The following is a 17,562-nucleotide window of genomic DNA, read 5'->3' as shown; positions in this document are numbered from 1 at the left end:
TAAAAGCAAACTTTCATCTCTCCTTTTATACACAATCAGATAAAACAACTCTTACAGATTACACAGAGAAATGCTCATATAATCTCCTCTATAATAAAAACAATCTTTAAGATTAAAATTATCACTGGCTTCAAATAAGATTATAATTTCCCCAGTAGGTTTTAGTAGAAATTTCAAATGATCTCAACTGAAAATGTGTTCCTATTATACTTACCAAAGAAAATCTCAGTGGAATAGAGCATATCAGGTAACAAAAACATTAACCTCTCCATCATTTATTTCTATATTGCAATTTATATTTCACTTTTAAATAGACAAAAGATTGCTTTTATTAAATTAAAATTTTATGGAATTATCTTAGTTCCAAATTAAGTAGTGAAAATACAATTCATATCTTACCTAAAGGGGAAAAACCACATGCAACAAGTTAAACTTGTTTTTTTTTAAGTTACAACTTCAATACAAGTTTGTACAGTATGCATCATAAAACAGCTTAAATGTAAATGTACAGCTGACATTCCAGGGAAATTCCCAGAAGTCAAGAATACAGTCACAGGACTTCCCTGGTGACGCAGTGGTTAAGAATCCGCCTGCCAATGCAGGGGACACAGGTTCGAGCCCTGGTCCGGGAAGATCCCACATGCCACGGAGCAACTAAGCCCGTGGGCCACAACTACTGAGCCTGCGCTCTAGAGGCTGCAAGCCACAACTACTGAGCCCGTGTGCCACTACTACTGAAGCCTGCACACCTAGAGCCTGTGCTCCACAACAAGAGAAGCCCACGCACCGCAATGAAGAGTAGCCCCTGCTCGTCGCAACTAGAGAAAGCCCCCGCGCAGCAATGAAGACCCAATGCAGCCAAAAATAAATAAATAAAATAACTTAATTAAGAAAAAAAAAATACAGTCACAGCAAAAATTGCCTCCCCTCTACATCCTAATATATATACTAACAACCATCACTCTTTTAAATCTCTTCACTTGTTCTTCTTACCGTCAGCACTGGCAACTGACATTATTTCTAAAACCATTTTTCACTAAGAATCTTCAGTTTTTCTCTCTTCAATAGGGCTACTGCCTACAAATAGAGAGCAAAGTTGGATTTAGATGTGGATGCTGATGGTTGGCTAGGGTCACTGATTAGTTAAGTGGCTTGCTCTGCCACACCAGCTTCCCAGCATACCTTTCCCAAATTCCAAGAATTCAGTTTGAGTTTTAAATTTTCTAAAAAACACTCACAAAGCGACTGTAAATTACAAATGTTCTCCCTTCTAACATTTTATATTCCTGTCTCGTAATATCATATACAGGGGTCCTCACCCCTGACTCTGTGTCAGAATCAGTTTTAGAGCTTTATGAAACTACAGATGGCTGAGTTTTACTACTTGATACAACAGGCTCATGACAAACATCCTCATTTAATCCAGATACCATTTCTCCTCCAGTGCTAACACAACCAAAAAAGAAACAATAAAAATTTCCTCTTATGCTTTTGTGATGGGAAAAAGGGCCATGTAAACAAACCTGATACCATGATTCATTCATAAATGAAACTTCCAAGGTCTCACCGGGTAATACAGGTTCTGCCTGATACCCTACAATTACCTCATATAACAATGTATTCTACAATGCCAAGGCCCAGCTTAACTCCCTTCTCCAAAAAGTCTTTATGCAAGCACAAAATCCAAAGATTACGGTTTCGCTCTCCTGCCCTGTAGTCACTGTCTTAACACTGATTCTATGCAAAAATATTTCTTGAATACGTATTATGGTACGTTATTCTAACTAATGGGGGTATAGCAATTAACAGAACAAAATCCCTATCCTCATAAAACCTACGTTTTAATTATGGTAGACATGTGATAAATGACTTGTATACATATGTCAGATGGTGATAAGTGATGAGAAAAATAAAGCAAGGAAGAAAATCAGAAAGTTGGGCTGAAGAGGACTTCTGGTCAAGGAAGACCTCAGTATGACATTTAGAGGACATCTGAGCAGAATTCTGAAAGGAATGAGAGAAGAAATGAACCATGCAGTTATCTGGGGGAGAAAATTCTGAACAAACAGTCCTCTGCATATGATCCCTTCTATAACCTAGCTTTTTATGTCCAAAAGCACTTTTTTGAACAAAGAAAATATATTTGAATCAATGCTAAGAAATGCATTATCAGAAGCAGAAATACTAAAGGAAATTAGAATGCACACTAAACAAAGAAATCCCTTCTGTTAAAGCTGGTTGGCCAGTAGCTCTCCTGTCCACCAATCATACAGGGCACCATGTCTGCCTCTGTGGAAACTGCTTTTAACCAGTCTTCAAAGTAATAGGTGGGATGGCAACTCTATACCATCAAATAACTTAGTTTGTGTAATCCCCAATAACGGCCAAGACTGCAAGGCTTTGAAATACTCGCATAATCAAACGTTAAATTCAGTTCCCTATTAGCTTTTGTCTGCTTCTCTGCACATATCATGTTGTCTACTACAAGTGAAAACTAAACTGTAGTCGTTCATTTTTTTTTACCAGAATACTCTATTCTAGAAATAATCTGCACAAACAAGTATTTTAATCTACTTTTAACCCAAAAGAATCATGTCTTGAACATTTCAGGTTTCTAACACAATAAAGCATTTTAAAATATATATCCTTTGTCAATTTACATAAAAACATATACTTCTGTGTTCATTCATACTATATCCATTCCAGAAAGGATTTAGGATAGAAATCTAAAAGAAAACAAACAAATCAGTGAATTTGCCACATTATCAGATTTTTCTTCTCATAAGATTCTTTACAGACTTTTAAAAGAAGTATTTTGTGAGTTTCATAAGAATGTAGTGTATTTACATTATAGCAAAATTGCATTTCGTTTTCTAATTCACTTCTTTTTTTATTAAGATTTTTTTTGACGTGGACCTTTTTTTTTTTTTAAGTCTTTATTGAATGTGCTACAACACTGCCTCTGCTTTATGCCTTGGCTTCCTGGCCGCGAGGCCTGTGGGATCCTAGCACCCCTGACCAGGGATCGAACCCACACCCCCTGCACTGGAAGGCGAAGTCTCAACCACTGGACCGCCAGCGACGTCCCTCTAATTCACTTTTAAACAAATTTATTCTAGTTCAAACATCTGATTACCTACTGTATACAGAAGAAAGGGGACTTCAGAGCAGGTAAAACTTTGTTTCCATTTTTTATTTTTTCTTTGTTATATTCTAAACACAGGCAGTGCGGGTAAAAGTATATTAAGACCAATTTCAAGGTCACTGTCCTCACTCGGTTGCAAAACTATTATTGTCACATAGAAACTAAAGTCAGCGGACCTTCCTATGCACATATGGAAATCTACTTGTTAACAATTCCTAATTTTAATTTCATCTGCAACTAAGTCCAACCTAAGTATCATTAACTGTAGAAACAGCACTTTTTCCAAAAGCAATAAATAACATGAAATAATTTACCTACAATATTTGTAGGTACCTACAATATGTGTAGCCACCTAACAATTACTACAACTCCTTTTACCTAACAAAGAACTAGGCAGGTGTGGTGTAAGTGCCCTGAAAAAAAAAGTTTCAGGACTTCCCTGGTGGTGCAGTGGTTAAGAACCCGTCTGCCAATGCAGGGGACACAGGTTCGAGCCCTGGTCCGGGAAGATCCCACATGCCGCGGAGCAACTAAGTCCATGCACCACAACTACTGAGCCTGCGCTCTACAGCCCGTGAGCCACAACTACTGAGCCCTCGTGCCACAACTACTTAAGCCCGCACGCCTAGAGCCCGTGCTCCGCAACAAGAGAAGCCACCGCAATGAAAAGCCCGCGCACCGCAACGAAGAGCAGCCCCGGCTCGCCGCAACTAGAGAAAGCCCGCGCGGAGCAACGAAGACCCAACGCAACCGAAAAAAAATTGCATTCCTGACCCTTACACTAGCTGTTAGCCTTAATCTCAGGGTGTTCCTTAATCTTGGGACATTTTGAGACTAAAGGAGGATTCTACAAGTGCACTGTCCAAAATGGTAACCATTTACCACATGTGGCTATGTGAAGTTAAATTAATTAAAATTAAGAATTCAATTCCTCAATCACACTAGCCATATTTCAAGTGTACAAGAGCCACATGTGGCTAATGGCTATCATAATGGAGAGAACAACAACTCCTTTAAAAGTTGTAAAAGTGAATAAATTGCTGTGGTAAAAAGGTGCTATAGTCCTACCTACACGCCAATTAGTCTTGAAACCAAAAAAAATGGCAATAAGGACTTCAAGGTAACTAAGAGTTAACACCGTATTGGATGCGACTTTCCTACATGTTTCCACACGAACTGACTAAATCTGTAGGCATATGGATATTTCTGTAAAACCAAAGTTAGTTCAACATGGGTTACTTTCCTTTCTCTAGAAAACCCGGATCCTCAGCGCTGTTATACTTTTCAAACAAATGAAATACATTTAAATTACAAGAGGAAAGAACTAACACTTTCGTACACACACTCCAAACTTGAAGTCTTAAGTCTGGCAAATGCAGTTAATCCTTTCATAAAGAAGTGTCTGCATGAAAGCGGCAACCCACACACTAGATGCCAAACAAAAAACGTGCTACAAAGTATTAATTATAGCACCAAAGCTACAAGGCAGATGTTACAGTGTAAACAGTCCATCCAAACATCATCGCATTTACGGTTATTTAAAAAAAAAAAATGCAAACGGCAAACATGTGAAATGCAGGGAATTATCGAGCCTGAGCTAGCGTCAAAAAGATCCATTTCATAAGTCCTTATATTCTTTTTTCTCTGCTGCTCATTTCTTGCATCAGTGTTAATACACTTCGGTCTACAAGAAAATCTGTGTCCAGAACTTCTCCGCTGAAAGCTCTTAACTTTCCACTTCCTACTGGACCGCCCCCTCGCAATGGGCCCCACCTCCCAAGGAGGGTGATGTTTCCCGCTCGGAAGCTAAGAAATAAATGTCTCTCCCCTACTCCTGAAAGGAGGGAAGGAGGCCGAGAAGCTGCAGATCCCAGCATTCCTACTGACTCCATCGAGGCTGTCGTTTAGAAGCCTTCCTCTCCTCTTCTGAACTCCTTTCTTCCTTCCCTCCTCCCAGGTCATTCAGTGACCCAGAGCCGGGCGGGGACAGGTGACTCCCAAGAGGAAAGGAAGAGGGAGGGACGGACGATGGAGGGAGAGCCGCGCTTGGGCAATGAATGAGCTGTGCCGCATCCGCACCACCTGTTCCTTCCAAGGGTGCCACCCCGGCCTGCCGGCAGGGTTCCCAAACCACCCGGGCCGCCGCTCCTGCCCGTGTCGCCCGCTTCCCCGCTGAAGGCCAGGCCTCTGCCCCCTTCGCTCAGGGCGAATGAAAACCGGCCGCTTCGAAGCCAGGAGAACGGGGCCTACTCCGGAACCACGGCCTCCGGAGCGTGGGGACGGGAGGAGGAAGCCCGTGGCCCCTGGCGCGCGGGCCCAAGTGGGAACCCCGAGGAGGGGACGAGGCAGTGCATTCGGCCTGACTAGGAGCACGAAGGCGGGGTCCCGGGCGGCGGTGGCCCGGTGCCCCTGGACCGAGGTTAGGGGTGACAGGCCCGTGTACCGGCTAAATCCTCCTCACTGCTGGTCCGGAGCCTTCCACTTACCAAGATTCGCTTGAAGAGCGCGTTCTCCTTGGGCGGGAGGCTCACGGCCGGCATCGTTCCGGCTCCTCCCGCTGCTCCCGCCACCGCCCGGCTCGGTCAGTCTGTTTGTCCGACCGCCGCCGCCGCCGTCGTTCCCTGGCTGCTTCAGCCTTGATTGCCCCGATCCACCGCCGCCACCGGGCCTCGGGTGTCACCGCGTCGCCCAACCCAGACAACCCCTTCCCCTCGTAGTCTTTTTTCCCTTCTCACTTAACACTGCCGCCGCCTCCCCCCCCCCCCCCACGGGTCTCCGTCGGCGGTTCACGTGGTAACTGAACAGACCGACAGAGGCAGCCAAAATGGCGGACGTGGAGAGCTTTCCCACCCGGGTCACACCTCCTAACACGCAGGCGCGATGACCTCCTTTCCCCACCTCCTCTGTCCTGGAGCTTGCTGGGAAACCTGGAGGCCCGCCCAGGTCCGCGCAGGCCGCGAGGGTCGCGGCAGGCCCCGCCCATCCTTTCGGTTTCTTGTCTCCGAGGCGCCGGGGAAGCGAGGGGAGAGTGGCCAACTGCGGTTCCGACCCCCTCCGCATCAAAAGGAGCGATTCCACTACTTCTTGCTAGATTGGCTTTTCATTCATTGGGTAGACTCTTCCAGTCTGTATAATCATAGTTTGAGCCTAAAGTGCTAAAATCCCGGTGTCCAAAAAAGCGCTGTGTTTGATCGTGGACCAAGTGCCTAATTAAGCAGCAGGGGCGGAGGGGAAATGAATGTTTCACCCCAGTGGGGACTTGTAAATAGATCCAGAGAGGATGGGGCTTACTAGAGTCTGAAAAGCGTGAAAGAGTTAACCAATTAAATGGGCCTGGCTGGGGCATCAGTGATTTACTTTTATTACTTTAAGAGGACCCTGGAAAGGTAGTCAGCCAGATCCGAAGTACCATGTTTGCACTGCCAAAGAAACATCTGAAGGTTAAAGTGTCTGTTTTTATTTCATCGCTGAGTTCATGCAATGCAGTGTTGGGGACTGTATGAATCACCTTGGGTTGTGAAGAATTCAAGGTCACTGACTCCCCTGGAACTGGCTTCAAGCTGGTGCTTAGTACTGTGACTCCTCGTCACTAGAAATCCTTAAATCTTAGGAAGCCGAAGAGTATCTGGCAAGGATACTAGAGAACTGCAGTAAGCAAGGTCAGACTGATACCGAATAGAGTCTCTTCAAGCCATTTCACTAAAACTCGACAGTAAAACTATTTTAAAAGTGGCATTCTGTTGATGACTACAAATTTTTACATCATATGAGCCATTTTTATCCTTGATTGTTTTTTTTATTATTATTATTATTTATTTATTTATTTATTTTTGGCTGTGTTGGGTCTTCGTTTCTGTGCGAGGGCTTTCTCTAGTTGCAGCAAGCGGGGGCCACTCTTCATCGCGGTGCGCGGGCCTCTCACTTATTGCGGCCTCCCTTGTTGCGGAGCACAGGCTCCAGACGCGCAGGCTCAGTAATTGTGGCTCACGGGCCCAGTTGCTCTGCGGCATGTGGGATCTTCCCAGACCAGGGCTCGAACCCGTGTCCCCTGCATTAGCAGGCAGATTCTCAGCCACTGCGCCACCAGGGAAGCCCCCCTTGATTGTTTTTGATTATCTCTCTCCAGATCCTGAATTCCATCAGTAGTAGCATTCTTTGCATCGTGAATCATTATACAATATATGCAGTAGCTTTGATTTTTTAATCATAGTTACACAGATGTTTTACTGTTTTCGGCTTGCTCTTCAATCCTCCATGGAAGGTGTGAGTTGAGTAAGACGTTTCCCAGTGGAAAAATCTGCGACTAATACTTGGGTTTTCTAGCTGCTATCTTGCATGCCCTCTCCTTTTGCCTGGGGCATAAGTAAGATTTTAGAAGTCAGATCCTGGAATTTCTTCAAATTCTGTGATGTCTCTTTAAAAGTTTCATTAAGAAAATTGTATGTACAAGAAACCATTTTTGAGTTTTGAAATATGGCCAGTTTTTAAACTCTAGCTTTAAAAATATATATAAAACTAAGAACAAATTTAGAATTCATAAAAACGGCTGTTATTTAGTGGTAACCTTCAAACTTCACCGCCCCCAACAGGTCTTTCAACTATCTGAACTATTAAAAAGTAGAAAAATTGTCTAACTTAAGGTGATAATTTTAGCTTAGCTACTAACTTGGGTTTCCAAATCTCTAGCTTCATATCCAAAAGTCCTTCTGGCAATATTATTTGCTATGTTTTTCTAAATTTCTCCTGTAAATAGTATTCTACTTTCACCTTGGGGGAAGAAAATTTCTGGTCTTTGAAACAAACTGCAGTTTTTACCAGAAGCTGAGTAACTGAATAGATGAGATAGCAATATAGTTTGGCAAATATATTCCTTTTGGCTAATGACAAATAAATGACAATCTTTAAGACTCAGTGAATACTAGTCTGATTCAACATTTATGTGAGTTCCATACATCCCAGTTAAAATGCACCTACAGATAGTTAGACCACACAGTCAGTGATTTGATAGCCTGAACTCAGTAAAATGCCTACTCTGATAGATCACCACTATTTGACAAATAGCGATCCCATTTAACGGCTTACGCTTTGAATGACAGCTATGCAGGGAGTTAACATATCCAAGGCTGGGTGTGATGATGATGATGGTGGTGGTGGTAGTTATTTCATTCATCTTACACCATGTGTCTGCATATCACTTTTGTGATAAATTCACCATAAATAAAGAAATAACTTTGCAAACTTTAATTCTACAAAAGGGATACATAGAGTGAAATTCCTCCATCTTCATATATGTAAGAGGTTCTCTATTGACACTTTTACATCTTTACATCTTTACATTTTCTAGAAACAAACATAAAAGAAATCTATGTATTTGCCACCCAGATTTACAAAATGTTAACGTTTTGTGATTGCTTCTTTTTTTTTTAAATAAAAACTTACAGATACAGCTGTCCCTCTCCAGATTCTGAATTTGATGTATAGTATTCTCATGCTTCATAAATCAGTAAACATGTAGGAAGCACTTCTACCTTTTATACTGTTTTCAACTCTGGCTTTAACTCTTCCCCGGGAGATGTGAGTTGAGTAAGATGTTTCCCAGTGGAAAAATCTGGGACTAAAAATTTGATTTTCCAGCAACATGGATGGACGTGGAGATTATCATACTAAGTGAAATAAGTCAGACAGAGAAAGACAAATATCATATGATATGGCTTATGTGTGGAATATGTTTTTAAAATGATACAAATGAACTTATTTACAAAACAGAAACAGACTCACAGATTTAGAGAACAAACTCAACTACGGTTACCAGGGAGGAAGGGTGGGGGGGAGGGATAGACTGGAAATTTGGGATTGACATGTACACACTGCTGTATTTAAAATAGATAACCAACAAGGACCTACTGTATAGCACAGGGAACTCATCTAAATATTCTGTAACAACCTAAATGGGAAAAGAATTTGAAAAAGAATAGATACATGTATATGTAAAAATAAAATAAAAATTTGTAAAAAAATTAAATAAATAAATAAATAAAAATTTGATTTTCTAGCTGCTAACTAGAAAGGGGGAACCCTTTGCCTGGGTCATAAGGTGTTAGCATTCAGTTTCTGGGGATGCTTAAATGAATGTCACATAGCAACTTCTACCAAAATATCACAGCTATTAGCTCCTGGCTGAAATTGCTTCATCAGGATTCTTTTCAAGATGGAGTTTCACCCACAGCTGCCTACTCCAAGTGTAGGGTTCCATCAGCTCTAACATGCTGAGAGAAATGTGCTTATACTTCATCACTTTCCCAAAATATACACTGGTAAAAGGATACAGGGGGCAAAAGAACAAAACAGCCTTTTCCAATAGCAGTAGTGAAATTTGGTAATTTGCCTAATGGTTTCGTATGCTCTGACTAAATGTGGCTTCTGTTCCAACTTGTTGGATTCTAGCAAAAGCTGTGTCAGGACAAGCTTCCAAGGGATGGGGTAGAAAGGATATACTACTGACAGGTTGCTGAGTGAACAAGATGCCAAGAAATTGAGAACCAACATCTGACTCAGCATGTTAGTTGGGTTGTTTGTTTACTTGAGCATGAGTCCAGGAGGCTCAAACTACGTTACAAACTATAAAGTGACTCACAGTTTAGCAATCTATGTAGCCATCAGTTGCACGTAAAAATGAGCCAGAAAACATAGAACCATTATTTTACTTTTTTGGTTAAAATTTTTTTTTCAATAACATTGCTAAGGAAAGTATAGAAAGAAAAAGAGATTTGCTAACATTTATTTTGCTCTTAAAATGAACCCAAATGACATTAGGCTTAAAAGATTAAACCTAATTAAAATATGTAAAAACATACATATTTTTACATGGCCTTTAGACATCAGTTTGAATCGAGAATTAAATGCACAAAAAATCTGGTTCAAATGTGAAAGATAAAACCTATTGGTCAGTACAAGAGGTATCAAAGAGATAGGCAAAAGCAAGTTGTTTACAACTACCAGACACCCTCTAAGCTTCCCAACGACCCTATAGCGTAGGTGTTCTGTTCCAGATATCAAACTGAGGCATGGAGAGGTTAAGTAATTTGCCTAAAAATCATATAGCTAAAAAGAGGTGAGCAAGAATGGCGCTTTGAACTTGGCACTTTGAGCGTGCCCCGCAGCTTATGGCCTCAGGGGACTGTCTAAACCTGTTGGGTGGGCTAAGTCCGAGTCCCAACTTCCCCAGCTGTGTGGTCTTGAACTGGTCGGGGCACTTCTGAAATACTAGGATTCTCTTTTCCTCACAGGGTTGTGAGGCTTTACTATGCTAGTGCGTATAAACAGACTTTGGGAACTGTAAGAGGTCGTTTCAAATATGAGGTATATATAATACGTCACCTTGGAGGAAGAGCTTGTCTTTTGAGCTTCATCCATAAATTGAGAATAATAATCACGGCGTGTCCTGCGGCCGTTGTGAAGGTGAAATGAGATAGTGCATGTAAATCAAATGATGCATTAAGGCACAGTGCCTGAAACACCGAATTCGATCAAAATGCTACTATTCAACACCCTTCACTTGCAGTTTCCCGGCTTACGCAGGAAGATTTTGGTAACTCTCTCTGTAAGTGTCCCTGGGGTGGGAGTCTAAAATAAACTCTCCGAGGACAGAGACGCGGCTAAACTACCTTTTATTTTCCCCCTTGTAATCATCTCCTTCGTAATCCCACTGTGCAGATTGAGGGCTGAGACCAGAAGAGCTAGAGTACCAGGCGGTAACTCCAATTCTTGGGGTGAGCGCCCGCACGCGGCGCCGCCGCAGAGCCCGCAGTTCCGCGCCTCCGCCCGCCAGGGGGCGCTCGGCCGGACGCCGACCCCCGGGAGCGGCGGGGCTGGAGGAGGCGGAGCCCAGCCTGGCAAGATGGCGCCGTCCGCCTTGTTACGCCCTTTCTCCAAGCTGCTGGCCCCGGCCAGGCTCCCGAGCGGCTGTAAGTGTCCCTCCTCGAGCAGGCCACCCCGACCTTCCAGCCTGCGGCTCCCAGGGAGAACCCAGCCCCGCGGGGGCAGGAGGCGGCTGCGCCCCGGGCTTTTCCTGCAGTGACCTTCGCCGGCCCGCCTCCCGGAGCCCACGCCTGCCTCCGCCCGCGACTCTCGGCTCTCCGTCAGCCGCCGCCCACCCTCCTCTCCCAGTGCCATCCGACCCCTCGGGGTCTCGGCGAATGGACTTTGAGTCCCTCCTCCTGCAGACGCGGGAGAGGGAGACCCTCCCGGGGGCGCTTCTATCCGCCCACCCCCGACACTTCGGAGGGGCCGCCAAAGCCCGTGTACGAGGCTTTGAAGGCGCCACCGGTCTGGCCCTGCTGGTGGCCCAGGGCGAGTTACTAGGCCTCTCTGAACCTTTCTGTGGCTGTTTAAATGAGGAAGTAGAAGGGGGAACTAAAAGCGACAATACGCATGTAAATGTCAGGTTTATTCCTACAGGGGGGTAAGTTATAGATTTAGAGACCCTTTCTGTCCCCTTTCAGCTTCAGCGCGGTCAAAGTTCTACATTCGGGAACCGCCACATGGCAGACCTGACTGGCTGAAGGTTGGACTGACCTTGGGCACCTCCGTTTTCTTGTGGATGTGTGTAAGTATATACTCCCTTAAATCGTGGTACTCCAGCACGCTGGAGAGGACAAGTATCGGTGTGAGGTTGAATGTTGCGCAGCAAATCTCCCATACCATAGGTTATTTATGTAACTGCTAATAATCTATTTCTCCAGGAGGGAAATCCCAAGGACTGAAAAATATTAAGGTTTCAGAGGCATCGAGAAAGTATATAATGAGGCTGAAATTTCTGTCATTGTTCCTTCGCCTGGTTTTGTCGTGAAATGGCAGTTTTACTGCATATTAATTATCCTTTAGTTTATTTCTTAATGAAGATGGAGGCACGTTGGGGTTTTATGAAGGCACTTTTTTCAGATGCCATAGGGAGAGATCGTAAGTGAACAAGCTATACAAATTAAATCCCATTGGACTTACAAGATATAAGATTTTAACAATGTTTGTGTAAATACATTGTTGGAAATTGTACCTATGTGTAGCAGCCTTTTTCTTTCTTTCTTTTTTTTTTTTTGTCTTTGTTTACAGTATGCCAAATGCTTTACCTGTAAAAACTTGTTTAATTTTTTCAACAACACTATGTGGTAGTACTATTATTGTTGACCTTTTACGGATGTAGGAAACACTTGGAGAAATTAATTTGCCAAAGCCAGTTCTCCCTGACTTAAGAGCTACACTGTAGACCACTGTGAAATACTGCCTCTCCATAGATAAATTTTTTTAAAGTATCTGTGCTACATTAGTATTTAAATTTTTTGTTTTGGAATTTCCTCCACTGCCGCCCACCTCCAACTCTCAGATCTCTTATTTGAGATTTTTTTCATTAAAGTGGTTCAGCTCTTTGACATGGAAAGGAGGAAGAGACGTTGAAAGTTACTTACAACTTAGTAACTAATCCTTTCAAAATAACGTTTGTTATAATGTAACTTTATACATTCTTAAAGTTTTCCTAAAAAGAAACTTGTTGCTGAGAGCTCTGATTGTTACTGGATCTTTGCAACACATGTCACCCTATATCAGCCATTGTTCTAGTTGCATATTCTGTCAGACAGTGGTTCTGAGAAAGTGGCTGTCCTCCATGACATCTAATTAATACATATATAGTTGGGGGATGTGGGTTGGTCATTCGCTCACAGTACCATACTTCTGAGGTTAGAAGTATAGTACACATCCACCAACCCCATCTAATAACCAGGTTCTGCTCTGTCCTGTTGCTTTAGCCCCTCTGTGGTAAGGCTCTACATTCCATTAATTACCCACTGAGTGAAGTAATTTATTTGCAGAAGTTGGATTTAAACTTTTAAGGGTTGCCTTCTCAAATTTAGTCTGTCAGATTGTGGTGAACAAGTACATATCATTCATAGCTTTTGGACTTTTGTATCCCTTAGCCTTTTATTTCTAACTAGAATAGTTGTAATTCTTTTAATCTATCCTTATTTCTCTTGCAAAATATAAATATCATTAGTTGATCTCCTCCTTCTCCTCTTTAAGTTGCCAGGAAGATTACATTTCTCATTTTAACTGTTACCTACTTCTAGCTCATCAAACAACATAATGAAGATGTTTTAGAGTATAAAAGAAGAAATCGGTTGGAATAAACTTTTGAAATACCGATACAGTAAGTATGTGATTTTCTACGATTGAATAGACTATGCAAGTTAATTTGACCTCTTTTTAAATAATGTGTTTTGACTTTTTTCATTAGGTTTATACTTTTTAGCACCTATATTCCTGTCTGTGACAAATTTATGAATTTTTAATACCTTGGCTCAAGGATCTCTTAGCATAATCATTTTTAATCATTACACTTTGTGTTCAAAGGAAGTTGTGCTTAAGAATGAAACCAAAATTGTATTTTCTTAAATCTAATAGTGCTGTACACAGTGCCTTCACAGCACTTAGGACAAGTTATCGTTGTTTGTGTATGTATTTCTTAATACCTGTTTGTCATATACCACACTTGAGTGTAAAATTCCATGAGAACAGGGCATTCAATTGTTAAATTTTTTACTGCTTGACGATTTTATTATGATTGTCATTACAACTAACACCCAGTTGGACAATTCCTGATAAAACCTAGCTGTGAATAAGATAGAATACACTGCATGGTCTGTGATTTAAAAGAGAGTGAGTTTATTTTATATGTATATTTGTGCCATATTTCTGAAAATCTTTTTAAAGAAATCCTATATTAATCCTTTTGTAAAATGAAAAATCATCCTTATAAATCTCAGCTTTCTTGGGTTAGGTTGATTAAAGTAGATAACTTATATGTGCTGGAGAATAAAATAGTAATCACAAATGTACATTTTGTTCTATTATTATCACCTTGCCCATTTCACTACTTCAGTCAATCAAGAGATTAAAATGAAATAGGTTTTTAAATCAAAACCAGATGCTTTTGCTACTCCTGTAGTTCAGAATTTAAAAAAAATTTTTTTTTGCTAAAACTTAGATAAAATGAGGAGTTGATATTCTTTGTGGATTTGTTTTTTTAGACTTCCCCTGGTGCTCTAAGGTGCATTGTTCAGAATGGTCTAATTTTTTTTATTACTTCTGCTTGTTAATGCTACAGTTTTCTTTTTTTTCCATTATAGGTATATAGTGTTTATAGCAGTTCCTCTGGATTCACCAATCTGTTGAGCTGTAAATGTGAGAGAAAGAGTTACATGTGAACGTCAAGTCAGCATTTGTGTTTCACATAATTAAATTTAAAAATACTTCTGTATTCTTCAGATTATGTACATTGTGACAATGTATAAAATGTCAATTCTAACATAAATTACTAGAAGTATTTTAATGTGGAAAGTACCATCTGATAATAGGGTCAGTGGTAATTAAGGACACATTGGTAAGAAAACTTTTTAAGGATATAGATTAAAAAAAAAAAATCACTGCTGAGGATTTACTCCTTCTGTCAACTTCTAATTTCTAATGAGAGCACTTATTTAGTGATCAGGTTGATAGAACTACTCCTAGTCTATTATTTAAAATACAAAAGAACCCAAATACTATTTTCTTCTTACCAGAGTTTCTTCTGACTCCATTTCCTTGAGTTTGAATGATTTTCATTTGGGTGACTGTTTTTACACCGGTATGGCAACAGTTGGCTCTTTTTGCTAATATGACTTTCATCCAATGAATAACAAACTATTCAAAAAAAGGAGTTGGTGAGAGCTAATAGAGACAAATGAAAAAACACTTCACTTATCCCTTATCAAAACCCTTTCTTGTGAATCAGTTAACACCTATTTATATGCCACTTCATTAACATATAATTTAAACACTTAATGTATTAATACTATACATTTAAAAGTGTATTATTTGTATCTGCATTCTGATGTTAAATAGAAAGTTTCATTGCCTTATAAATGGCTTTGTGTTTTGGGCTCTGGCCAACACTTACTCTGGGAGATTCATGGCCCAATACCTTTGGAAGTCACTTCTGAACATAAATTCAGAGTTACATTATCTCAGAATAAGTATTTAATCCAAATTCAGTGAAAGACCAGATAAAACAGTAACTATTAACTTCTGTCAATTTGGAGTCCTAGCTGGTAGAACTGGAAAGGACCTTAGGGGGTCATATAGACCAATTCCATAATTTTACAAATGCAAAAACCAGAGGTAAAGAGTCATTTGCCCAATATCACTGGAAAGTAGAATGATGGACTCTTAAAGATGACCATGTCCTATTCCCCAGAATTTGTATATATGTTAGGTTAGGTTAGGCAAAGGGGAATTAAGGTTGCAGATGGAATTAAATTTGCTAATCAACTGACATTGAGATGGAGAGATTATCCTGGATTATCTGGTTGGGCCTGATGTAATCACAAGGGTCCTTAGAAGTGGAAGAGGGAGGCACCAGTGTGTGTCAGAGTGGTGTGATATGAGACAGATTCAGCCAGCCATTGCTAGCTTTGAAGATGAAAGAGGGCCAAGAGCCAAGGGACGGAGAAGTCAAAGAAATTCTATCCTGTCTCCAGACAGGAACACAGCCTTGCTGACACCTTAACTTTAGCCCAGTGAGACCCATGTTGGATTTCTCACCTACAAAAATGTAAGATAATAAATTTGTGTTGTTTTAAACCACTAAGTTTGTTATAGCAGCAGTAGGAAACTAATATTGTCACATGGCAATGGAGCAAGAACTCAGGTATCAACTCCCAATTCAAGGAACTTTACCCTAAAAGAGACACTTAAAATTCACATCCCTAAAGGGAACAGAAAACTCTAAGACACTTGAAATTCTGGAAACTGATAACCTTAGTTGGAAATAAAATACAGCTTTAACAAGCAAGATTTACTGTATGTCAGGCCTTGAAAATAAAGTTGCCCTGTGTGGACTTTCATCTTGATCGTGCCTCTGTAACTCCAGGGGGAGACATTCATGAAGACTAGGGCTGTCCAAAAGAACTTTCTGCAATGATGGAAATGTTCTGCCTGTGCCAGCCAACGTAGTAGCCACTACTCCCATGTGGCTCTTGAGCATTTGGAATGTGATTAATGTGACTGCATTTTTTTTAGTTTTATTTCCTTTTCATTAAATAGCCACATGGGGCTGGTGGCTGCCGTATTGGACGGTACAGATGCAGATTACTCCTCCTGGAGTTGTGCCACATAGGGGCAGTGGTGAAAGGTGCTTTCTAAACTAAGTATTGAAACCTAAGTCAAATTATATTAAACTAAAAAAAGGTTATGAGGATGCAGAGTGACTCACAGACTGCCGTAACAGGCATGCACCTGAGCCCAGGAATAATTGGGGCCTGGAATTCAAATGTTATCCAGACTTTTGCTCTTGGCTCTGCTTTCTGCATATGTGCTTTATTTCCTTTGCACACAGACCGTCTCTTCCCCAGCCCACATTGTAAAGAGAAGGCTGCAGTCAGTAGTCTCTTAAACTGAGATGTTTTAGCTGGACTGAACAAGAATCGTTCTGATACACAGTTCCTAAAAGGAACTTGGTCAAATGATGGTTCCTTTAGCAATAATGTAAAAGAATTCCCATTAAAAAGAAGATACGGACAAAATCATATGTCCAATGCTGTCAAGTTTTTTATTAGATCAAAATCAGACCTTTTTTTTCAGATTTAGTATCTGAGATAGTCATTAAATTATTTTCTTAAGTTGCCATAGGAAAAAAAAAAAAAACAAGCTCTAGGAGCTCAGTTTTAAGTATAAGAAGTTGTTATGGGTTAAATTTTGGTCCCCAAAAAGATATGTTGAAGTCCCAGCCCCCATTATCTCAGAATGTAACCTTATTTGGAAATAGGGTATTTGCAGATATAATTAGTTAAAATGAGTATACTGGAGTAGAGTGGGCCCTTAGCCCAATGTGACTGGTATGTTTCTAAGGAGAAAAGACACAGACACACAGGGAGAAGACAGGAATGATGGAGGCAAGGACTGGAGTGATCCATGTGGAAAGCAAGGATTACCGGTAAACATCAGAAGCTGGAAGGGTTCTCGCCTACATGTTTCCCACCTTGACTTCAGACTTCTAACCTCCAGAACTGTGAGAGAATAAAGTTTGTTGTTTTAAGCCATCCAAGTCTGTAGTAATTTGTTACGGTAGCCTTAGGAAAATAATATGGAAGGGGTAGGGAATGTCATGTTTATTTTACTACAGAAGAGAAAGTGAATAGATGGGAAGAGTACCGAGGAACCTCCAAGAATAGTTTAAGAATTTACCATATTGATTACCCTTTCTCCTTCATTTTATCGAAATATTTTAGGCCATCAAAAGCGTGCTTACCAAATGTAAAATAGCTAGCTAGTGGGAAGCAGCCACATAGCACAGGGAGATCAGCTCGGTGCTTTGTGACCACCTAGAGGGG

At 41.0% G+C, this 17,562-nt stretch overlaps 2 protein-coding genes across 3 annotated transcripts in view; one reads left to right on the top strand and one right to left on the bottom strand.

The window, feature by feature from the left end:
- NAA15 (N-alpha-acetyltransferase 15, NatA auxiliary subunit) overlaps positions 1-5,897 on the bottom strand; it is a 75,074-nt gene extending 69,177 nt beyond the window's left edge. For both annotated transcript variants that reach the window (XM_068543464.1, XM_068543465.1), the window contains exon 1: positions 5,632-5,897. In XM_068543464.1, coding sequence (XP_068399565.1) covers positions 5,632-5,685 — 54 coding nt within the window. In that variant the 5' untranslated portion in view covers positions 5,686-5,897. The remainder of the gene's footprint in view (positions 1-5,631) is intronic.
- Positions 5,898-11,015: 5,118 nt separating this feature from the next.
- Positions 11,016-17,271, top strand: NDUFC1 (NADH:ubiquinone oxidoreductase subunit C1). Its single transcript, XM_068543463.1, has 4 exons — positions 11,016-11,109; positions 11,647-11,750; positions 13,264-13,343; positions 14,323-17,271. The coding sequence occupies exons 1-3, from the start codon at positions 11,043-11,045 to the stop codon at positions 13,321-13,323; spliced, it is 231 nt and encodes a 76-aa protein (XP_068399564.1). The 5' UTR covers positions 11,016-11,042; the 3' UTR covers positions 13,324-13,343; positions 14,323-17,271.
- Positions 17,272-17,562: the final 291 nt, after the last annotated feature.

This window comes from Eschrichtius robustus, chromosome 4 (assembly GCF_028021215.1).
Source record: "Eschrichtius robustus isolate mEscRob2 chromosome 4, mEscRob2.pri, whole genome shotgun sequence".
Taxonomy (NCBI): domain Eukaryota; kingdom Metazoa; phylum Chordata; class Mammalia; order Artiodactyla; family Eschrichtiidae; genus Eschrichtius; species Eschrichtius robustus.
The sequence above is the reverse complement of the archived record's forward strand: the minus strand, read 5'-3'. Positions and strand labels throughout refer to the sequence as shown.

Bases quoted from the DNA above. Each gene is read 5' to 3' on its own strand.
- NDUFC1 (XM_068543463.1), top strand. From the start codon at position 11,043: ATGGCGCCGTCCGCCTTGTTACGCCCTTTCTCCAAGCTGCTGGCCCCG. The intron at 11,110-11,646 runs GTAAGTGTCCCT...GTCCCCTTTCAG, and splicing joins GGCCAGGCTCCCGAGCGGCT to CTTCAGCGCGGTCAAAGTTC. The intron at 11,751-13,263 runs GTAAGTATATAC...ACCTACTTCTAG, and splicing joins CCGTTTTCTTGTGGATGTGT to CTCATCAAACAACATAATGA.